The 25,671-nt window shown below is 37.7% G+C and overlaps 1 protein-coding gene across 1 annotated transcript in view; it reads left to right on the forward strand.

Annotated features, from left to right (window-relative positions):
- The first annotated feature begins 771 nt into the window (after positions 1-771).
- Positions 772-25,671, forward strand: part of LOC307153911 (ADP-ribosyl cyclase/cyclic ADP-ribose hydrolase 1) — a 479,938-nt gene continuing 455,038 nt past the window's right edge. Inside the window, exons 1-2 of the mRNA XM_079863707.1 lie at positions 772-886; positions 1,135-1,261. Of these exons, the coding sequence (XP_079719833.1) occupies positions 774-886; positions 1,135-1,261 (240 nt within the window). The 5' untranslated portion in view covers positions 772-773. The remainder of the gene's footprint in view (positions 887-1,134; positions 1,262-25,671) is intronic.

The following is a 25,671-nucleotide window of genomic DNA, read 5'->3' on the forward strand; positions in this document are numbered from 1 at the left end:
TACTGTTACACTTAAAGAATACTTTAGCATACTTTTATACACTAATAAGTGGGCCAATTTAGTCCCAATTAGTATTGAAACAGTACACTTACAAGTATACTTCTAGTACATTGATATAAGTATACTTACTACATAAAGAATATTTAAAATACACTTGAACTTAAAGTCCAACTGAAATCAAAATTGACCCTATTTACTTTGTTAGCGCATATTACTAGTCTTGTGGTGAAAAATTAATCCGTGCAAGTTAATACACAGAAAAAAATTGTTTGCCGTCGTAATCTTTAATCAAAGTCTGAAAAATTGCTTCCGGTCTGGAATGGCGTTCCTTCTCTGATGATGTAGGTTTGACGGCTTGGGTTGGGAAACGCTTAACCACTCCCCTCAAACCGTTAGTCGGCCATGAGCAGAGATGGAGAGGAGGAGCGCTAGAGTAAAACCCTGTCCTCTGTTCAATATTCCATTTCACTGGGAAATACGTCACAACACTGGAGAAAAGTCGTTTGCAACTTCCGGTTCACGCAGACTTTAAGTATTCTTAATAAAATGAACTTGAAGTATACTTATTTTTTGTAAAGGAATGCAAGAGCTAATCCATTCAAGGATTTAAAGACGTACTGGTCTTTATGCAAATGTTTTAAAGCAACACTTTAAAATAAATTCTGTAGCAAACTGGAAGCCAGTGCAAATAAATTAAAACCAGATTAATGTGCTCTTGTTTCCCCTCTTTCTTATCCCTTGCTTCCCATGTTATAATATCTTTAGAATTTGCCATGCTGTTTTTTCTCACGGACGTAACAGCAAAGTTTGGGACCACCCCGAATCTTAAACAGATTGTCATCGGACGGTGTTATGAATATGTAACCCTGGTTAATCCCCACCCCAGGTAAGATGTATAAGCATGTTGCAAACTAATATTGCTTATTTAAAATATCTAAATAGGAAAATGTAATAATATATTGTTTTATTAAGTCTGTCTCATTTGATTTCATTGATATTTGCAGTATTTGCAGAGACAGTTCAGCTCTGGCATCTGGCTCATCACTTTCACGTTCATTAGATAATACAGTATTGCATTAAGTCCTTGAAAAATGTAATTACAAATTGGAGAAATTGTCATTTTCTCTCTAACAGGTATAATTGTGAGGAGATATGGCAGGAGTTTGAAAAGGCTGTGGTTAGGAGATCACCCTGCGATGTGAGAGTTAAAGATTACCAAAAAATGTTCCGGGCCATCACTCAGATTTTACCATGTGGCAAGGTGATTTCTTTCAAGTGTTTTCGCATAAGAAACTAAACAACAGTATAGAAAGTTATTTAAAGATGTATTCAAACTTTAGATTGACCCTTTAAAACTTTCAAACCCGTTTTCAAAAGTTTTCTTTTCAGGCACCCAAAATGCCGTTTTCGTGTAAATTAACGGCCAAAACGCATAAAACGGTATTAGTTGAAAACGGTGTTGAGTAAACAGCCCCTTAAACGAAACCAGACAAAAGAACAGAATAAAAATCAGGGCTTAAATACATGGGAAAAACAGGTGTGTAGAAACTAATTAACAGCCAGGGAAACTAACTGGGAACTCAGACAGGCAAAACAGTGACCGAACATAGTGAAAACGAAACCAAAACAGACTATACGTGATGCATAACACACAGAAGCCATTGGCACATAGCGCTATGCTTAGTGTTTATCATTGTAACTATCAGCTCTGCAGCGGATATTACTATCCAAACTATAGTGAAAACACTATTTATTAGCACGGTAACATAGATCAGCAGTTTAAGACTTTAAATTCATGAGCACATAACACAAGAACACTTCTCTTTAAAATATTTTTACATTTTATATCAAAGCATTAGTTCAGCTAAGAGTCTGGAGGCTGCTACTTGCCTTTGTTGCATTCCTTTGGGGATTCTCTTTGTCAGCCTAAAAGGGGTTTCCCTGGTTCGTTGATAGGCTGGCTGTCTTGTCGTGTCGGGATGGATGTCTTGGGCGGCCAATCACATGGTGTGTTGATGGATGGATGGAAAGTCTTTGAAGTTGGAAGCAGGCTTTGCTGTTGAATCGTTGGCCCAAAACTGTGCAGCAAATCTTAACTTAGAACCGAGACTCTCAACGGAAAAGAAAGTAAGAGAAAGAAAAGTGAGACGAGAGTAGTTAGTAGTTAACCCATCTTCTTCTAATCTTGATTTGCAGTCTTTTGCCTGCTCGTCTACTCGTCTACATCGTCATGGCTACTCCAATGCTTTGTTCGTGTCCTAAGATTTTAAACTAAGAAGTTTGTCCAGCCTCCTGGATGAGTTCTGACCAATTAGACGCTGTCTTTATTTAAAGGGTGGCATTTTCTTCCCCTCTCATCGAAAATTATGCATTAGCTGTGGTCTCTTTACTTTCCAGCTCTAGCAGAGAGTACAGTTTAGACATGATTCCTATTTTAACCCTCTGGGGTCTGAGCTGTTTTCTGGGCCCTGGAGGTGTTCTGACATGCTCTGACATTTCTGGTTATTTCTGTTACTTGTGACATTTTCATGGCTAAAGTCTAATTACACTGTATTCAGCACAAACTCTGCTACAATAATATATCAGCACCATGTATGTTAAAGTTTGTAGTTTTGAGATAATGACATTTATGCGTGGTTTGTGAAAATACAAAAAAAAATTCTCACTGAAATAAGCTCATGATACCCATACTGATTATTTCTTCACAAGACTTTTGAAAATAGTATCACGTAGCCTAGAATATTTGCTGCAAAACTATGTGAAAATCACCCTGACTGCTCATTCAGATAAGACAATATATTGATTTAAATTTTTTACGACGTGTTTTGTGTTAGAAAGCCTTATGCGGCAGCTCATTAATATGTAAGCTTTTCTCACCTGAGAAAGACAAAGAACCTCCCCAACGGCCCTATTAGGAGCTATCCTAATATAGCTCCTAATAGCCCTGTCATTCTGAGCAACCTTGCACAATACTGTAAATGAGGAGATTTAAAAAAGAATGGCTTTTAAATTGTTTGGATTTATTTACAACACAACATAACCCAAATAGACACAACAAATGCCAAAAAAACACTTCAAAGACAGAGACCTTTGTGCCATTCCTAAAAACATTGTACATACCTTTCATTTCCAAGGTGTTTGATTTTCACTTTACCATGTTCATGTTCCAGAGACTCATGTGAATGTTGAAGTCGGCAGGACTCAGTGGCAAAAAGTGAACATACTGATATCAAGAGAAAGGCCTGCACGATTTTGCAAATAAATATTAGATTTTTCTGGTTAAAATTGCTTTTTAAAATTCACAAAATACACACACACACACACACACACAAATGTTTCCAACAATATATAATATAATAAACACCAGGTTTGTTGTGCCTTGTAGGCATAAGCTATGCGCAGTGCTGGGTAAAATAATAATAACAATTGATAGCAGTATAAATCTTCCAAAATATTTCAGTAACAACCAAGCTAGAGAAAAGTATATTGATTATCATGTTACTTCAAATGTTTCCATTCGTTATGATGATATGAAATGAGATAATAGTAAAAACATGAAGCCGTTTGGTGTGTTTTGCTTTTCAAATTTTCAAATGATATTCAAACGCGATCGCGCTGCAAAATCTGATACATTCAAACGCGATCGCGCTGCAAAATCTGATACATTCAAACGCGATCGCGCTCAAATATAAAACATTATGGTTACCATACATATCTACGTTTGACCAGATATCCACAAACACAGTAGGCTTAACAGTAAACACGGGTCTAAATATTATAATATTCCCCATATATCTAGCAACAGTTCAACTGCAATGTGACATTTATGCAACAATAACAAACTAATATGTAAAAATGTCTTACCTTAAATCTTTCTTGTCTTCAAATCGCGTTCTTCTTCTTCTGAGGTAGCCTAAATCCAATGTAAGCTCTGGCGCGTCTTTCAAACACAGTAAGGAGTAAGTTACGAAGTCTCTGCTTCTTTGTTTTGAGGTAATGAGGGCGTTTACAGGTCTGCGTTTCTCCGCATGGATCATTTGCATGTCAATCGCTCGTGCGCTTGTAGGCGTGTTCAAATTAAATTTAATGAGGGCGCGTTTGAGAAACTGTACATGCCGCTGCTTTCGTATGGATTACTTAAAAATAGAATATTTGTTTTTTATATAATTTACATACTTTAAAAATAGAGATTCCAAGCGTTGTATAGACATGCGTTTCAAGTCTGTGTGACAAACATTCGCTGAGTTACAGGTCAATTTCTGTCGCGTTTCAGAATGAGTTTCACATTGAGAGAGACGGCAGAACGCGCATCATGTTTATTTTCTTTGTTTTACGAAAAACACAACATTTTGTTTTTATTATGAGTGTACACAAATAAAAGAAGACATTTAACAGTTTTGAATGATGTACAATACAAGTATGTAAAATACTTTGCACTGATATAAAAAAAAAACGAGCAGATCATGCCGGCGTGATTGTCGACCTCAGGGGGTTAAGAATACGATACATCTTACACAGATTTCAATCAAGCCATCTTCTGAATTATGAGCATACGATCATACTGATAGGAAACAAGAAACACTTTCAGTCAACTGTCCAATAGTTATAACAATTGCATGACTTATATGTGATCTAAGCATAATAGTCACTGTGGTAGATTTTTCCCTAAACCTACGTACTTGGGTCTCGTCTACAATCGACGTCCCCTAACGTCTGCAGTCGACGTTTAGTCTATACTCCAGCCGAGTCTACAGTCGACTTCAGCTGATTCTAATCCTATACCCTAGCGCATCTACACATCGATGTCGGCTGGGTGTTAATACCTGTTCCCCTAACTAGCTTCATTGCTGCGTGGCAAAAATCGACATACAGACTTCAGCAAATGTCCTCAAAATGCGGGGGATCTCAGAGCAGTTCTCCAGAGAATCTCCCAAGAAGGAGCAAGGCCGGAGGATCTCAGACATATTCCATAGAGAATCCCACCGAAAACACAAATACAACAGTTTTTATAGAATAAGGGGTATGGCAAAATGACATGAAACTTTGCATAATTTCCCACAATTTGATTGGTTCTTTTTAGCCAAGCCCTTCTGTTGCTAGGTAATGATTCCTTCATAATCACAGGGTTTCAAACCTAGTCATCTGTCTAGTTTCATTTCCCATATTTGTTGTTTTTACACTCACACAACCAGAGTAAAAAGGGGTATGGCAACACAAGTTTTCGCAAAAAGGGGAACATACATAAAAGCATATGAATGTTGTTCCTGCAAGAAAAACTAATGTTAGTTATTAATTAAAAAAATCTATCACACTCCACTCTCTGGTCGTAATCATCATGACCACTACTTAGATTTTTAATTCTTCAAATGAATTTTCCATACCTGGATGATTTACCTGCTCTTTATCGAATCATCCCGTAGTCCATTGCCTTTTTACTTTAGTAGACCTTGAGCCAAGTTTAAGTATCATCTTTCTCTGGATTTCGAATCTCATTGATCTATTAGGCCTTTAACAGGCTGATACTACTGATTAACTATTTTTCTTAACCTTATTTTGTTAGCTTTTAATTCAAGCAGGCGATTGTTTTACTTAGTCAAATCTAATTAAGGATCTGTGTAATAAAATCTAACCAAAAAAGTTCTAGAATCTTTACATTTTTATCCTTAACACAAATATCCCTTAGCTGCTGACATGCCATTTAATCTTTAACTACCTATCTTCCTACCATCTTATTTTTCCAGAATTAACTGATTTCGCGGATTAGACTAATTTTCAGTTTAAATTTAACATGTTTGGGTCACATTGTTCTTGGTCTAGGTTTTGTCTTTGTGCCCCCTATATAATTTGTTTTAATTCATGCTTTGGCCTTATTAAAACATTAAAATATTTAGTAATATGTTGGAAATTTGGTTATGCAATAAAGCTCTTCAACTAATAATAATCCAGAAATTAAATATGTTTCCCAAAATCAATCTCCTTTTGAAAGTTTTTCTTTTGCTATTTTAGCAAATGGAAACACCTAAAATATATTTAATGTAGTCATTCATTCATCGGTATAGAAGTTTACCCAATTATCTATTCGGACCTAGACCAGCAAAGTAACTTATCATCCATTCTCTTATTAGAGAACAACTATTGCCACTATAATTTTTTTTTAGCATCTATGATGTCTGCATTAGGATTTTAAACCCTCAAATTTCTTCAAAAATAGTCCCTATAGTCTACAGAATTAAGAGATTTTCCTCTTTTCAATTTACGTGTACCTAAAATATTTTCAAATTAATCAGTAATTGTTCAAATCTCAGATCTATATCAATTCTCAGTCCTACAGTTTGATTGAACCAAGTAAAACATCAATAAACATCACACAGATTAATTATTATGCTAAGATTAAACCATTAGTTGGTCCATATCTTCCTCCAGGTGTGTTGATCATCTCGTTGCCCCATTGACGTTCCATCTTCACCAGGGTGACTCTTTGCGAACCGTTGCAATGGGCTTTCGTTACTAGCATGTCCTTGATCCCCCACTTTATGCTTTGCGTTGGCGTGTGGGGTTTGGTTGGTGTAGTTTAAGGTGAGAGGCTTGGACGGAGGTGTCACAATCTCCAACCTTGCAACCTTGCATTCCTCAGATCACAACCACACTTTACTGGACCTTGTTTGTGGAGTGAACCACAAGAACAACCTTAAGGAGACCTTTAGTATTTTTGTTAGTGACAACATGTATCATGTTGCCAGACTCATATGCTTGTCTGGCCAGTCGTCCTTTTTTGATGAGACCTGTGAAATTTCATGTTGAATCAGTCCTGTTCGTTGGGATCCATCATGACGTCCATGCAAAAGGAAAAAGTTAAGTATGGGGTGGACAGGGCAAGCTTGCTTGCTCTCTGCCTTCACAAATTATGTGCTGCGCAGGTGTGGCACAGTTTCTTTCTGCAAAAAACAATAACCCAGCTCAGGATAGTTAGCCAAAATCATCCAAGGTCGTTATTTTATTGGGCATATTTACCCTCTGTGCCCACTTTATAAATTTAGATAGAGCTGTTTTGATTGACATAATTTATTTGTCTTAGTGTCTCTTAGAACACCTTATTTCACACTCACTTTCACACACCCCTCTCTGGCCAGAGATTCATACCTTTTTGTCTGCCTTTGCAGTTTTTGAACTGAATGGGGAATATATATTTATTAGGAGTGGAATATCACCAAATCTGAACAGTAACAACTTTGACGACGACAGAAGCTACTGAACGTTGACACACTGTGACATTCCCGTTGCGACAGTCGTCTAAACGTTAGGATATCAATTTTCAATTGTCCGATGAGTTTAACACAGTGAATGTAAACCTAACTTTTCAAAATCAAATAGATTAAACACTTTAAATAATAATCGTATAGACCTACAGTTGCAGTTGAGAGAGTCAGTTTTAATTTCTCAAATGACATTTGTCATTCATTGCACAATTTCAATTTTAATTTTTTTTGTTGTTGCTCATAAGCTATTTAAAAGAAGATTTGGAAATCTTCACACAAACTTTGATCCATGGACAAAAAGAAAATAACATTTCCATCTCATACCCCTGGTGATGACAGCATGTGATTTTAGATTCATTGTTTTTATTGAATCTAAAAAAAAACCTTTTAATGAAATGGAGTGACCAAGATTGTTGCTTTTCTAGCCATAATTTCTCTTTTCAGAGAATTCTCCATAGTCAATAACCTATTTATGCTTTTACCACTTGTTGGTTAGTGTAAGAACCCTCACTATCAAATCCAGCCCCAGTTTTAACTGATTTGTTAGTCATGCTCTCATTTCCGCTATTGAACTTCCTGCAGTAGGGCTGTGGCAGAAGGGCTGTTACTGGTACCTATTGAAAGCAGGTTCAAAGTGTTAGTTGAAGAAATATGAAGAATTGCTGAAACCAGTGAATAATCAAAAAATAAAGTTACTAATAACTAAATTTGAAACAGTATCTGTAGTGATCATTGAAAATGCATTGGATTGTCTTTCTTTGTGGATTGTCATTCAGTTGAACTTCAGGCTGATACATTGGATCGTCAGGCTGTGATGGCACTCTCCTCGGTCTGGCTTTTGATCCATACTGCCACAAAATTGCATAATGCATGGCAAAATTGTGTTTAGGAAAAGTCTCAAGTGAATTGTCACCTTTGCACTGTCTCAGTCTCCCCATGCTGACCCCTCTCAGGAGTGTCAACTTCCTCTTTCAGGAGGGTGGCTGCAGGCTCCACTTCCTCTTTTATTTTTCTGCAGTCATAGCAACTATCAAGGCAGCTGTCTGAAATCTTGAACACTCAGAGAACCGCAAAAATCAAATTAAACAGCTTAATTTCCAAAAGTCTCTTCTGGTTATCAACACAGAAGTTCTTCATTTTATTAAAAAGCTTAGTCCTTCATTGCGGAAAAAAGCAAGCATTCTTCGTTGCAAAACGCAGGAAAAAGCAAGAAAACTACTCTAATTAGAATAGTGTATAATGTAAACAAAAATAATTCTTTGTCTTTTCTTTTTTACAAGAAAACAAAATAAAATGGCTGTAAGATGTCTGTTATGTGCCTGTTTAAATCACAATTTATATTTAAATTGGGTCACCCAATCAGTGATGCGCGGGTCAATGTATAAACAACCCGCACCCGACCGACGTTTTCAACTAACCCGCCCGCAACTCGGACCGCAAAAAAAAAGAAGAAAATATTGTACCCGACCCGCTTCCTGACCCGCATTTTTTAAAAGTAGCTTCCACTCCCCAGTCTTCACCTTTTCTCTTGCCGCCTCCATCTATACCTGCAGACTGAGCTCGTGTGTCATGGTTATTCAGCCAGTAAAGTGTAGGCCTAGAGCATGTGAGCGGAGTGGAGCGGGAGCGAGCGGATCTTGGACAGAGCGCAGAGCGGCATTTTTAAAAGGACGGAGCGTCGCCCTGTTTCCCGCTCCAATTTCGCTCCGCGCACACCACGATTCTGAAGCATGCTCAGTCAAGCCTGACTCGTCTACTGTTGATGACTGCAAGATGGATTCTATTTTCAGTCAAAATTCGGCTCAATAATGGAGTTAAAAAAGTAGGCTACTTCAAAAAGGAAAATAAGAAGTCATACAGGTGTAGCCTACTATAATATAAAACTAACTATAATGTGGTGGAAGAAAACGAATGTGATTGTGGAGACATCGTTTCAGTCAGTAAAGGTTCATTTTGGAATCTAAAAAGACACATCTCTCGAAAAAACATGCAGTGTGCTATGTGAACACGCTGGGAAGAAAGCAAAAGGTTAGCAAATTGAATACGGTAACTTGTAACAAAGTGTAAATTAAATATAGCGTAATATTCAAACAATTGATACAAGCCCATTTAAATTTTAATCCTGCGCGCTGCGCAAAAGTTCAGTTATATAAGAATGTTGGCCTAATAGTTAATTTAGCCTACTTTTAAAACGTTTATGTATTTTTTTTTATATTTTTGTTTATAAAAATTTTATTTATATTATTAGGCCCATTTATTCGTTTTATTTTACAGCAGTTTGTGTGTACAATGGATATAAGCCCATTTAAATTTTAATCGTGCGCATTGCACAAAAGTTCACTTATCAAAATTCTGGCCTAATAAATTTACTTTAAAAAAAATGTATGTAGGCTATATTTTTGTTTATATAATTGTTATTTATATTATTAGGCCCATTTATTCGTTTAATTTTACAGGACTTTGTGTAGGCTATATTCCTTCTTTCTTACATAGCCTAGGCCTAATTTGTAATTGGCCAATTTTTTGAAATTGTAATTGTATTTTTTTTTTCTCTTTGAAAAATGTTGTTGTTGCTCATTAGTTCTTTAGGAGGTAAGGCTGTGGTCTAAGCTAAAAGTGATATATATGTAGATTTATTTTCTTTTTTTGGAGCGAGCGGGGTCCATTTGAGTGGAGCGCGGAGCAAACTGCGTTGAGCGCTGACTGAGCGATAATGAGCGGAGCGGCCTGAATGATGTATAGCTTTGAGCGGGGGAGCGGAGGGGTGAACATTTCCGTGAGCGATGAGCGGAGATTCTCACCGCCCCACTCCGCTCATATGCTCTCTAGTACTATATAAATTACAAAGGTTTAATTGGCATCTTTATTTCAAACGACCCGACCGACCGCGACCCGAATATCATTAAAAATATTTTTGGATGACTCGTAACCGCGGGTAACCGCGGGTGACCGCAGGCACCCGCTCATTTCGGATCAACCCGCGCATCACTGCACCCAATCTCATTCTCAAACTATGCACAATGCACAAAAATTATCTTAGTTAACATAAACCAAAATCTTAGAATCTCTGCAATGGATAAATTTTTTCACACTGTCTCCCAGGGATAACGGGATACAAATTCTAGACACCTTCAGATAGAAAGTATAATATTTAAACATGTGCAGTTAATATCTTACTATTTATTCATCACTTTAAGAGCACCTATTGCTCGGTTTTATATATCTCATATACATTAATAAATCAAAGTCTAACTCATAAAAGTTTCTTCATGACTCAAAATTTCCTAACTATCTCAGAGTGCTTCACAGGTGCGTATTCCTATTATTATGATTTATCATTTTAACAATTTCTGCGATTTTTAATTGATTTCAAAATGTAAAAATTCATAAATCTCAGGATAACAATATTGATCTATCAATCTTGTTTAAGTCTTTCAACTTTCTTTCTGCATCTTTCTTTATATTCAATCAGAATTAAAGTCTCATTCAAACAAAAAGCAAGTTGCATTACTACAGCATCTTGGGGTATTTTCCCTCCCAAATCTGGTTTCCATCATGACTAGTTGCTATTTGCAGAACAAAGTTCTATTGACAGCTTTCTGGACGCACTCTCAAACACAACAAATAAAATACTCAACAAATACCAATTTGGTTGAATTTAACCATAATCATTGCCCTTAATAGTCAATATATTTTTTAATTCCTTAAATCTTTTAAATGTGATCACCAGTTTTCTTTAAAATTTTACTTAACAGAATAGCCAAAATTCAATTAAACCTTTTAATTAATTTAGAAGCATTTTAAAGGAAAAATGTGAAGTCTGTCATCCTACCTTAACCTTAAGTCCTTTTAGCCCATCTGGAATGGTCCCTCTGTCGAACAGGGTTCTGCAGTCTGGCAGAATGCAGACAACGTGGTTCCTCGTCCCCGCGTCCACCCAACAGAGGGAGATTCCGAGGACTCCTGGATGGCCCGCCAAATTGTGGTAGATTTTCCCCTAAACCTAACTACGTACTTGGGTCTCATCTACAATCGACATCCAGCTGGGTCTCGTCTACAGTCGACATCCCCTAACGTCTGCAGTCGACGTTTAGTCTATACTCCAGCCCGAGTCTACAGTCGACTTCAGCTGAGTCTAATACTATACCCTAGCGCGTCTACACATCGACGTCGGCTGGGTGCTAATACTGTTGTGGCAAATTCAAAGTTTTTTTTGGTTCAGGTCTCAAACCCAGCTAACAAAAATAAGTTGTCAGAACGTTTTGCTAACATTCCCATTAGGGTAGGAAAACGTTATTTCGGAATGTTTTTTAAACATTGAAAACGTCCAGTTTTTTTAATGTATTAAGAACGTTTTTTCTTGGTTAATGTGAACGTTAAAGTAACATTCCATTCACTCATTTTGAAAATGTTATTAAAACGTTATTTCTGAATGTTTTTTAAACGTTGGAAATGTCCAGTTTTTTTAATGTATTAAGAACGTTTTTTCTTGGTTAATGTGAACGTTAAAGTAACATTCCATTCACTCATTTTGAAAATGTTATTAAAACGTTATTTCTGAATGTTTTGGGGATGTTCACATCACCCTGATGTGGTTGGCCCATCCATCACCAGGCTTACTCACAGACACTTGAGTATCGCTAATTAACCTATGCTGCATGGGTTTGAACTGTGGTTGAAACTGTTGTAGCTTACCTGAAGGTTATCACAGAGAACCTGCTAACTCCCGGCTCAGCCGGGACTCGAACCGGGGACCTTCTTGCTGCGAGGTGATAGTGCTACTCACTGAGCCGCTGTGCTGCCCTGTTTTTATTTATATTTATATGAATATAATATTATCATAAAATGTAAGCAATTAATTTCTTACAGCTACAGGTCTGGATTTCAAAGTAACAGGATTTTTAAGTACCAAAACCTGTTGACACATTTGTCCAGAGTGTTTACATTTTTCCAGAGTATAAAGTTTCTAAGTGAATTAAATATTTGAATTACAAAAATAACAGAAAAAACTTTACTTCAAGATTCACATTTTACTGTGTAGTACACAAAATTTTGTACGAGTCTCTGGGTAGTACACAGTCCAAACAATGGAATCATAAAGAAGAAAAATTACATTTTCTAAACCAAAAATACAAACCCACCACAAAGGAAAAAGAAAAAAAATTCAAACATACAACTAGACAAGTCAAATCTTACAAGACATGTGGAGAACAACACAATAGAAACCCAGCTAACAGGGAACGTTCCCAGAACTTTCACTAACGTTCTTTAAAAGTTGTGTAAATGTTAGTACAAAACGTTATTAAAATAATGTTTTCGGAACGTTCATATAACATTATTAACGTTCTTGTAACGTTGAGAAAAAAACGTTCTTAGAACAAGGTTCTTGGAACGTCTTTATGACGTTATTTGTGATTGATGAAAGTTCTCATAACGTTGATATGTTTTTTAAGCGCTAAATCACAACGCTACACAAACCGTAAGGCGAAACCTAGCATGTTTGGTATCGTTGGACTTGGCAAGGATTCAGGAGTCTAATGAGATGAGTTTGGTGAAAATAAGTCGACCACACCCAAAGTTATAAGCATTTGAAAAAAAAAATTCACCACTAGGTGGCGCTGTTTCGAAACTTCTCACGCTCCTTCAGAACATCGTGCTGATGACCCATACCAAGTTTCGTAACAATCCGTTCATGCGTTCTTAAAATACAGCATTTTAGCACAAAATTCAAAATGGCCGACAGTCAAAATGGCCGATATGGTAAAATTGGATATCAGTCGACTCGGCATGTTGCCCTGAATCTAACGAGACCAATTTTATGATTTTTGGACAAACTGTTCAGAAGTTATAAGCAAAAATATGCATTTTTCATATCTCCGGACCAGTAGGTGGCGCTGCGCCGAAACGCAGCATGTTGCCTCAGGTCATGCTTGTAATGACATGTACCAAGTTTGGTCTGAATACGATAAACCGTTGTGGAGATACAGCCTTACGACTGTTATTGCAGGCGCTACGTAAAATTTGTTCGAGCGTTTATCGAAAACGGTTTGACGAATCAATTTGAATTCCATAAGTTTTTGTCAGCACTAGCTGAAGATGATCTGGTTCAATTTTGGTTCGATCTGGTTCGTCTAGGACGAGTTCGAAAAAGTATGTTTCGCGAATGATTCAAAATGGCGGCCATATTCTTATTACGGAAAATGAAGTCATAGGATGCAATCGAATCGGCATGAGCTCAGGAATCAGAGGAAAAAATAATTTTGTTGATTGGCCTTACAGTTCAAAAGTTATTAGCAAAATAAAAGTGCAACTTTGGACAGGTGGTGGCGCTAGAGGGAATGACTTAGAAACACCAAAATTGGTGTATTTAATGTTGGGACTGTGCTCTATCAGAATGTCAAACCAAAACAACTTTCCCGCAATCGGTTCTATGGGCTGCCATAGACTCCAAGAGCGGAAGAATAAGAAGAAGAAGAAGAAGAAGAAGAAGAAGAAGAAGAATAAATATAGCTGCAAGCAGCCATTACCGGGGCCAAGCACAATCAGATGACAAGACATGCCAACATTGCTGAAAGTGTCAGACCAACTGCGACAATGAGCAATTAAAGACATTTAAAAAAGGATTATAGGCAAAATGCCTGAAAAATCTGAGAAACAGTAAATAAAAATATGATTTAATGGATTATCACTTTTGACCAATAGGTGGCGCAGTTACAAAACTGATGTGATGTGGTCAGAGTGAAGTGACAATGACACACACAAAGTTTGGTGTCAATATGTCAAGGAATTGCAGAGATAAAGCCTGAATAGTGCTATTAGCATCATGCCTCAACTTTGCTGCTGCGCTATACGAAAACAGTTTCGTCAATCGACACGAAATCCATAACTTTTAGTCGGCACGGTCTGGAGATGATACGATTCGATTTTGGTGAAAATCGGACAAACGGTCTAGGAGGAGTTCGAAAAAGTAGGTTTTGAATGAAAATCAAGATGGCGGACAGGAAGTTAGGCCAAATAAGGTAAACTTGGTATCTATGTTCTCAGCTTGACCCAAGGAATCTACTAAGATGAGTTGCATTACAATAGGCCAATTTATTCAAAAGTTATTAGCAATTTTGGAAATTTTGTTATAACTTTTGACCACTAGGTGGCGCTGTTTCTAAATATGTTGGGTACCTTAAGGGGATGGTGCAGATGGCACATTCTGAGTTTTGTAATATTACACCAATGCATTTGTTTAATATAGCATTTTATTTCACAAAACTGTATTGAAGTCAATGGGAATTTCATGTTTTGTTCTATTATAGCGCCACCAAGAGGCTCAGTCCAACCATTTTTTTTATGTGTCCTCAGAGTGAGCCCATACATATGTGTGTCGATTTTGGTGAAAATATCTCAATTTTCTTCGGAGTTATAGACATTTATATGAAAAAACACGTAAAAAATGACTGACACATGACTTTAATTGGAATTTACTACCTCTAGACATCAATATTTTTGCATTTGGGCATTAGCATATAGTTAACAAGCTATGATTCCAAACTTCTGACGGTGGTTTCGTCTCGATCGGACAAACGGTTTCGAAGATATCGCCTAATGTTTTTTAACCTGTTAAGCTGCAACGCCACTTTTGAAAAATCCCCAGAAATGACATACCCAAACTTAAACAGATACAGTTCATGAACCCTTTGCACTAAAAGCACAAGTATGATCTCATTTGAAAGCTGACACCTGGCAGTTTATTGTAAATGTAGAATTAATTATTGTCATAATGAAAAAAAATTGTTATAAATAGCTTCAAAGTTTTGTAAAGTTATTAGAAATTAATTTTTATGAAACATCCTCATGAAAATAAAATTGAAGTTGGCACTGGAGCAATCTAGAAATGCACTACAGCTAAAGCCACATGTCTAAACATTTTATGTTTAAAATCTGAAGATAATAAGTCCAAAACTCTGTATTTAGTTACATGTTTTTCAAGACCATGTCAGTTGACTTTATTTTGATTTGACGTTAAAGATGCTTCTGATGTTTATTGCCATCTTCTAACCATCTATCCAGTATATTGTCTCTATTGTTTTGTGGTGCAAACGAGCCCCATTCAGTCTCAGTCTCCCCCTGCACACATTCACACCTCTCCAGCCAGGTTATGGCTCGAAATATGCATTTCTTTTGTCTGCATTATAGTTACTAACGCTATTCATAGGGTTTCAATCCCTAATTTCTTTTATCAAAGTTCTTACTTAACATTTAAAAACTGGATCAAATGCCCTGCTTGAATAATGAAACATTTTAGTAAGCATATTTAGAAAAAAATATATAAAAGGATAACTGCAATATGTGGCAGGTGCACCTAGAGCTAGCTAGCATGTTAGCTTAGCACACCATCAATACACGACAATTTATGAGATTAAAACCATTTTTGTGCTTCAAACTTAATTTATAACGCAAGTAGAGTGTTTTAAATAATCTTCTGTGATATAATTTCGCTTCAGATTAAAAAATCAGACAGAAAATATATATTTTTTATTATTCTGCACAATGATAAAGTCTATATCGATTAGCAATACATTATAAATATAATCTATTATTATGGAAATACCTGACATTATTTGAAGAACACAGGTAAACCAAATATCATTTCAATCATGTTTATTGTCTTCAAAAAGTCTTTTTTCTGCATGTAACAACGATCTCTGATAGCTTTGTGTGTGTTCGAGACTTCCTGGATTGTCACATGATCATGGTTCTTCTTCATGTTACATAAATGGACTATTATTGTGAATGTAGCGCCCTCAGGCTGTTGGTATGGATTGAAAACACAATACATCACAGCGTCCAGCGCTCATAATGATTACATCGACGCATTTGGGCATAAATTCAATAAATATTATTCCTGTCTATAGAAATCTGATGAAAACTTATGAAAATATATCAATATTTCTCCAAATCTGCACATTTTTGAGCTAAAGCCCTTAGGGACGTTGTTTTGTGTATCGCTGTCATGACGACAGCACGGGAGTTTTTTTTATGAATGAAAGCGGCTGACGGTCATAATTCATATTAAAGGTATCGACTCATTTTTTCATTTCATAACTCCTGACACAAATTAAGACATAACTGTCACTATAAGTTTTTCAGAATACAATAGTGGTCAAATACTGAAACTTGAGTCTTATATCTTTTTAATGATGTATAGTTTGTCAATGTATAACATTAAATCTGATAGTAATTTTTAACTAAATAAAAAAAAAACGCTTCAGTGCGCCGACGCACTGGTGAAGCTTAACAGGTTAAGTGCTAAATCACAACGCTACACAAACCGTAAGGCGAAACCTAGCATGTTTGGTATTGTTGGACTCTGCAAGGATTCAGGAGTCTAAAGAGATGAGTCTTCTGAAAATAAGTCAACCACACCCAAAGTTATAAGCATTTGAAAAACAAAATTCACCACTAGGTGGCGCTGTTTCGATACTTCTCAGGCTCCTTCAGGGCATCGTGCTGATGACCCACACCAAGTTTCGTAACAATCCGTTCATGCGTTCATAAAATACAGCATTTTAGCACATAATTCAAAATGGCCGACAGTCAAAATGGCCGATATGGTAAAATTGGATATCAGTCGACTCGGCATGTCGCCCTGAATCTAACGAGACCAATTTTATGATTTTTGGACAAACTGTTCAGAAGTTATAAGCAAAAATAGCCATTTTTCATATCTCCGGACCAGTAGGTGGCGCTGCGCCGAAACGCAGCATGTAGCCTCAGGTCATGCTTGTGATGACATGTACCAAGTTTGGTCTGAATACGATAAACCGTTGCGGAGATACAGCCCTACGACTGTTTTTGCAGGCGCTACGTAAAATTTGTTCGAGTGTTTATCAAAAACGGTTTGACGAATCAATTTGAATTCCATAACTTTTGGTCAGCCCTGCCTGAAGATGATCTGGTTCAATTTTCGGACAAATCGGACAAACCGTCTAGGACGAGTTTGAAAAAGTAGGTTTTTAGAAAAATTCAAAATGGCGGCCATATTTTAATAACGGAAAATGACGTCATAGGGTGCAATCGAATCGTCATGAGCTCAGGAATCAGAGGAAAAAAGGATTTTGCTGATTGGCCTTACGGTTCAAAAGTTATTAGCAAAATAAAAGTGAAATTTTGGACAGGTGGTGGCGCTAGAGGGATTGGTTTTAAGACACCAAATTTGGTATGGTGACTTTTTGGACTGTCCTCTATCATTGTGCCAAATTTCATAACTTTCCCGCAAGCGGTTCTATGGGCTGCCATAGACTCCCAGAGCGGAAGAAGAAGAAGAAGAAGAAGAATAAATATAGCTGCAAGCAGCAATTATCGGGGCCAAGCACAATCAGATGACAAGACATGCCAACATGTCTGAAAGTGTCAGACCAACTGCAACAATGAGCAATTAAAGACATTTAAAGAGGATTTTAGGTGAAATTGCTGAAAAATCATATAAACAGTCATTAAAAATATGATTTAATGCATTATCACTTTCGACCAATAGGTGGCGCAGTTACAAAACTGATGTGATGTGGTCAGAGTGAAGTGACAATGACACATACAAAGTTTGGTGTCAATATGTCAAGGCATTGCAGAGATAAAGCCTGAATAGTGCTTTTAGCATTATACCTCAAAATTGCTGCTGCGCTATACGAAAACGGTTTCGTCTATCGACACGAAATCCATAACTTTTAGTCGGCACGGTCTGGAGATGATACGATTCGATTTTGGTGAAAATCGGACAAACGGTCTAGGAGGAGTTCGAAAAAGTACGTTTTGACTGAAAATCAAGATGGCGGACAGGAAGTTCGGCCAAATAAGGTAAACTTGGTATCTATGTTCTCGGCTTGACCCAAGGAATCTAGTAAGACCAGTGGCATTTCAATAGCCAGATTTATTCAAAAGTTATTAGCCTTTTTGGAAATGTTGTTATAACTTTTGACCACTAGGTGGTGCTGTTTCGAAATATTTTGAGTACCTTCAGGGGATGGTGTTGTTGGCACATTCTGAGTTTCGTAATATTACACCAATGCATTTGTTAAGTATAGCATTTTATTTCACAAAACTGCATTGAAGTCAATGGGAATTTCATGTTTTGTTCTATTATAGCGCCACCAAGAGGCTCAGTCACACCATTTTTTTTATGTGTCCTCAGAGTGAGCCCATACATATATGTGTCGATTTTGGTGCAAAAATCTCAATTTGCTTCGGAGTTATAGACATTTATATGAAAAAACACGTAAAAAATGACTGACACATGACTTTGATTGAATATTACTACCCCTAAACATCAATATTTTCGCATTTGGGCATTGGCATTTAGCTAACGACCTATGTTTCCAAACTTCTGACGGTGGTTTCGTCTCGATCGGACAAACGGTTTCGAAGATATAGCCTAATGTTTTTTAAGCGCTAAATCACAACGCTACACAAACCGTAAGGCAAAACCTAGCATGTTTGGTATCGTAGGACTCGGCAACGATTCAGGAGTCTATTGAGATGAGTTTCGTGAAAATAAGTCGATCACACCCAAAGTTATAAGCATTTGAAAAAAAAAAAAGACCACTAGGTGGCGCTGTTTCGTAACTTCTCACACTCCTTCAGGACATCGTGCTGATGACCCATGCCAAGTTTCGTAAATATCCGTTCATGCGTTCCTAAAATACAGCATTTTAGCACATAATTCAAAATGGCCGACAGTCAAAATGGCCGATATGGTATAATTGGATATCAGTCGACTCGGCATGTCGCCCTGGATCTAACGAGACCAATTTTATGATTTTTGGACAAACTGTTCAGAAGTTATAAGCAAAAATAGCCATTTTTCATATCTCCGGACCAGTAGGTGGCGCTGCGCCGAAACGCAGCATGTAGCCTCAGGTCATGCTTGTGATGACATGTACCAAGTTTGGTCTGAATACGATAAACCGTTGCGGAGATACAGCCCTACGACTGTTTTTGCAGGCGCTACGTAAAATTTGTTCGAGCGTTTATCGAAAACGGTTTGACGAATCAATTTGAATTCCATAACTTTTGGTCAGCACTGTCTGAAGATGATCTGGTTCAATTTTCGTACAAATCGGACAAACCGTCTAGGACGAGTTCGAAAAAGTAGCTTTTTAGAAAAATTAAAAATGGCGGCCATATTTTAATGACGGAAAATGACGTCATAGGGTGCAATCGAATCGTCATGAGCTCAGGAATCAGAGGAAAAAAGAATTTTGTTGATTGGCCTTACGGTTCAAAAGTTATTAGCATAATAAAAGTGAAAGTTTGGACAGGTGGTGGCGCTAGAGGGAGTGACTTAGAAACACCAAAATTGGTGTATTTAATGTTGGGACTGTCCTCTATCAGAATGTCAAACCAAAACAACTTTCCCGCAATCGGTTCTATGGGCTGCCATAGACTCCCAGTCGGAAGAAACGGAAGAATAATAATAAATATAGCTGCAAGCAGCAATTACCGGGGCCAAGCAGAATAAGACGACAAGACATTTCGACATGTCTGAAAGTGTCAGACCAACTGCAACAATGAGCAATTAAAGACATTTAAAGAGGATTTTAGGCAAAATGCCTGAAAAATCATAGACACAAGAATTAAAAATATGATTTAATGGATTATCACTTTCGACCAATAGGTGGCGCAGTTAACAAAACTGATGTAATGTGGTCAGAGTGAAGTGACAATGACACATACAAAGTTTGGTGTCAATATGTCAAGGCATTGCAGAGATAAAGCCTGAATAAAGCTTTTAGCATCATGCCTCAAATTTGCTGCTGCGCTATACGAAAACGGTTTCGTCAATTGACACGAAATCCATAACTTTTAGTCGGCACAGTCTGGAGATGATACGATTCGATTTTGGTGAAAATCGGACAAACGGTGTGGGAGGAGTTCGAAAAAGTAGATGTTGAATGAAAATAGCATTTTATCTCACAAAACTGTATTGAAGTCAATGGGAATTTCATGTTTTGTTCTATTATAGCGCCACCAAGAGGCTCAGTCCCACAATTTTTTTTACGTGTCCTCAGAGTGAGCCCATACATATGTGTGTCAGTTTTGGTGAAAATATCTCAATTTGCTTTAGAGTTATAGACATTTATATGAAAAAACAGGTAAAAAATGACTGACACATGACTTTGATTGAATATTACTACCCCTAAACATCAATATTTTCGCATTTGGGCATTGGCGTATAGCTATCGACCTATGTTTCCAAACTTCTGACGGTGGTTTCGTCTCGATCGGACAAACGGTTTCGAAGATATAGCCTACTGTTTTTTAAGCGCTAAATCACAACGCTACACAAACTGTAAGGCAAAACCTAGCATGTTTGGTATCGTTGGACTCGGCAACGATTCAGGAGTCCAATGAGATGAGTTTCGTGAAAATAAGTCTATCACACCCAAAGTTATAAGCATTTGAAAAAAAAAATTCACCACTAGGTGGCGCTGTTTCGAAACTTCTCACACTCCTTCAGGACATCGTGTTGATGACCCATACCAAGTTTCGTAACAATCCGTTCATGCGTTGTTAAAATACAGCATTTTAGCACAAAATTCAAAATGGCCAACAGTCAAAATGGCCGATATGGCAAAATTGGATATCAGTCGACTCAGCATGTCGCCCTGAATCTATCAAGACCAATTTTATGATTTTTGGACAAACTCTTCAGAAGTTATAAGCAAAAATAGCCATTTTTCATATCTCCGGACCAGTAGGTGGCGCTGCGCCGAAACGCAGCATGTAGCCTCAGGTCATGCTTGTGAGTACATGTACAAAGTTTGGTCTGAATACGATAAACCGTTGCGGAGATACAGCCTTACGACTGTTTTTGCTAGCGCTACGTAAAATGTATTCGTGCGTTTATCGAAAACGGTTTGACGAATCAATTTGAATTCCATAACTTTTGGTCAGCACTGCCTGAAGATGATCTGGTTCAATTTTCGTGCAAATCGGACAAACCGTCTAGGACGAGTTCGAAAAAGTAGCTTTTTCAGAAAATTCAAAATGGCGGCCATATTTATATGACGGAAAATGACGTCATAGGGTGCAATCGAATCAGCATGAGCTCAGGAACTAGAGGAAAAAAGAATTTTGTTGATTGGCCTTACGGTTCAAAAGTTATTAGCAAAATAAAAGTGAAACTTTGGACAGGTGGTGGCGCTAGAGGGAATGACTTAGACACACCAAAATCAGTGTATTTAATGTTGGGACTGTCCTCTATCAGAATGTCAAACCATTACAACTTTCCCGCGATCGGTTCTATGGGCTGCCATAGACTCCCAGTCGGAAGAAGGAAGAATAATAATAATAAGAACGGGAACGAAAACAATAGGTGCCTCCGCACCTTCGGTGCTTGGCCCCTAATAAGAACGGGAACAGATACAATAGGTGCCTACGCACCTTCGGTGCTTGGCCCCTAAATATAGCTGCAAGCAGCAATTATCGGGGCCAAGCGCAAGCAGATGACAGGATATGCCAACATGGCTGAAGGTGTCAGACCAACTGGAACAATGAGCAATTAAATACATTTAAAGAGGATTTTAGATGAAATGGCTGAAAAATCATATAAAAAGTCATTTAAAATATGATTTAATGGATTATCACTTTCGACCAATAGGTGGAGCATTTACAAAACTGATGTGATGTGGTCAGAGTGAAGTGACAATGACATATACAAAGTTTGGTGTCAATATTTCAAGGGATTTCAGAGATAAAGCCTGAATAGTGCTTTTGGCATCATGCCTCAACTTTGCTGCTGCGCTATACGAAAACAGTTTCGTCTATCGACACGAAATCCATAACTTTTAGTCGGCACAGTCTGGAGATGATACGATTCGATTTTGGTGAAAATCGGACAAACGGTCTAGGAGGAGTTCGAAAAAGTAGGTTTTGAATGAAAATCAAGATGGCGGACAGGAAGTTTGGCCAAATAAGGAAAACTTGGTATCTATGTTCTCGGCTTGACCCAGGGAATCTATTAAGACTAGTGGCATTTCAATAGCCAGATTTATTCAAAAGTTATTAGCCTTTTTGGAAATTTTGTTGTAACTTTTGACCACTAGGTGGCGCTGTCTCGAAATATTTTGGGTACCTTCAGGGGATGGAGCTGATGGCACGTTCTGAGTTTCGTAATATTACACCAATGCATTTGTTTAGTATAGCATTTTATTTCACAAAACTGTATTGAAGTCAATGGGAATTTCATGTTTTGTTCTGTTATAGCGCCACCAAGAGGCTCAGTCACACCATTTTTGTTATGTGTCCTCAGAGTGAGCCCATACATATGTGTGTCAATTTTGGTGAAGATATCTCAATTCGCTTCGGAGTTATAGACATTTATATGAAAAAACACGTAAAAAATGACTGACACATGACTTTGATTGGAATTTACTACCCCTAAACATCAATATTTTTGCATTTGGGCATTGGCGTATAGCTATCGACCTATGTTTCCAAACTTCTGACGGTGGTTTCGTCTTGATCGGACTATCGGTTTCGAAGATATAGCCAAATGTTTTTTAAGCGCTAAATCACAACGCTACACAAACCGTAAGGCGAAACCTAGCATGTTTGGTATCGTGGGACTCGGCAACGATTCAGGACTGTAATGAGATGAGTCTCGTGAAAATAAGTCGACCACACCCAAAGTTATAAGCATTTGGGGAAAAAAATTCACCACTAGGTGGCGCTGTTTCGAAAGTTCTCAGGTTCCTTCAGGACATCGTGATGATGACCAATACCAAGTTTCGTAACAATTCGTTCATGCGTTCATCAAATACAGCATTTTAGCACAAAATTCAAAATGGCTGACAGTCAAAATGGCCGATATGGTCAAATTGGATATCAGTCGAATCGGCATGTTGCCCTGAATCTAACGAGACCAATTTTATGATTTTTGGACAAACTGTTCAGAAGTTATAAGCAAAAATAGCCATTTTCCATATCTCCGGACCAGTAGGTGGCGCTGCGCCGAAACACAGCATGTAGCCTCAGTTCATGCCTGTGATGACATGTACCAAGTTTGGTCTGAATACGATAAACCGTTGCGGAGATAGAGCCCTACGACTGTTTTTGCAGGCGCTACGTAAAATTAGTTCGAGCGTTTTTCGAAAACGGTTTAACGAATCAATTTGAATTCCATAACTTTTGGTCAGCACTGCCTGAAGATGATCTGGTTCAATTTTCGTGCAAATCGGACAAACCATCTAGGACGAGTTCGAAAAAGTAGCTTTTAAGGACAATTTAAAATGGCGGCCATATTGTTATGACGAAAATGACGGCATAGGGTGCAATCGAATTGGCATGAGATCAGGAATAAGAGAAAAAAAGAATTTTGTTGATTGGACTTACGGTTCAAAAGTTATTAGCAAAATAAAAGTGAAACTTTGGACAGGTGGTGGCGCTAGAGGGAATGACTTAGACACACCAAAATTGGTGAATTTGATGTTGGGACTGTCCTCTATCAGAATGTCAAACCATTACAACTTTCCCGCAATCGGTTCTATGGGCTGCCATAGACTCCCAGTCGGAAGAAACGGAAGAATAAATATAGCTGCAAGCAGCAATTACCGGGGCCAAGCAGAATAAGACGACAAGACATGCCAACATGTCTGAAAGTGTCAGACCAACTGCAACAATGAGCAATTAAAGACATTTAAAGAGGATTTCAGGCGAAATGGCTGAAAAATCATGTAAAAAGTGATTCAAAATATGATTTAATGGATTGTCAGTTTTGACCAAAAGGTGGCGCTGTTACGAAATTGATGTGGTGTGGTCAGAGTAAGGAGACAGTGACACATACAAAGTTTTGTGTCAATATGTCGAGGCATTGCAGATATAAAGCCTGAATAGTCATTTTGGCATCATGCCTCAACTTTGCTGCTACGCTATACGAAGTTTGGCCAAATAAGGAAAACTTGGTATCTATGTTCTCGGCTTGACCCAAGGAATCTATTAAGATCCGTGGCATTTCAATAGCCAGATTTATTCAAAAGTTATTAGCCTTTTTGGAAATTTTGTTATAACTTTTGACCACTAGGTGGCGCTGTCTTGAAATATTTTGGTTGCCTTCAGGGGATGGTGCTGATGACACAATCTGAGTTTCGTAATATTACACCAATGCATTTGTTTAGTATAGCATTTTATTTCACAAAACTGTATTGAAGTCAATGGGAATTTCATATTTTGTTCAATTATAGCGCCACCAAGAGGCTCAGTCCCACAATTTTTTTTATGTGTCCTCAGAGTGAGCCCATACATATATGTGTCGATTTTGGTGCAAAAATCTCAATTTGCTTCGGAGTTATAGACATTTATATGAAAAAACACGTAAAAAATGACTGACACACGACTTTGATTGAATATTACTACCCCTAAACATCAATATTTTCGCATTTGGGCATTGGCGTATAGCTATCGACCTATGTTTCCAAACTTCTGACGATGGTTTCGTCTCGATCGGACAAACGGTTTCGAAGATATAGCCTACTGTTTTTTAAGCGCTAAATCACAACGCTACACAAACCGTAAGGCAAAACCTAGCATGTTTGGTATCGTTGGACTCGGCAACGATTCAGGAGTCTAATGAGATGAGTTTCGTGAAAATAAGTCTATCACACCCAAAGTTATAAGCATTTAAAAAAAAAAAATCACCACTAGGTGGCGCTGTTTCGAAACTTCTCACACTCCTTTAGGACATCGTGTTGATGACCCATACCAAGTTTCGTAACAATCCGTTTGTGCGTTCTTAAAATACAGCATTTTAGCACAAAATTCAAAATGGCCGACAGTCGAAATGGCCGATATGGCAAAATTGGATATCAGTCGACTCGGCATGTCGCCCTGAATCTATCAAGACCAATTTTATGATTTTTGGACAAACTGTTCAGAAAAATAGCAAAAATAGCCATTTTTCATATCTCCGGACCAGTAGGTGGCGCTGCGCCGAAACGCAGCATGTAGCCTCAGGTCATGCTTGTGAGTACATGTACCAAGTTTGGTCTGAATACGATAAACCGTTGCGGAGATACAGCCTTACGACTGTTTTTGCTAGCGCTACGTAAAATGTATTCGTGCGTTTATCGAAAACGGTTTGACGAATCAATTTGAATTCCATAACTTTTGGTCAGCACTGCCTGAAGATGATCTGGTTCAATTTTCGTGCAAATCGGACAAACCGTCTAGGACGAGTTCGAAAAAGTAGCTTTTTCAGAAAATTCAAAATGGCGGCCATATTTATATGAAGGAAAATGACGTCATAGGGTGCAATCGAATCGGCATGAACTCAGGAATCAGAGGAAAAAAGAATTTTGTTGATTGGCCTTACGGTTCAAAAGTTATTAGCAAAATAAAAGTGAAACTTTGGACAGGTGGTGGCGCTAGAGGG

The sequence above is a fragment of the Squalius cephalus genome (genome assembly GCF_949319135.1).
Source record: "Squalius cephalus genome assembly, chromosome: 25".
Classification (NCBI taxonomy): Eukaryota; Metazoa; Chordata; class Actinopteri; order Cypriniformes; family Leuciscidae; genus Squalius; species Squalius cephalus.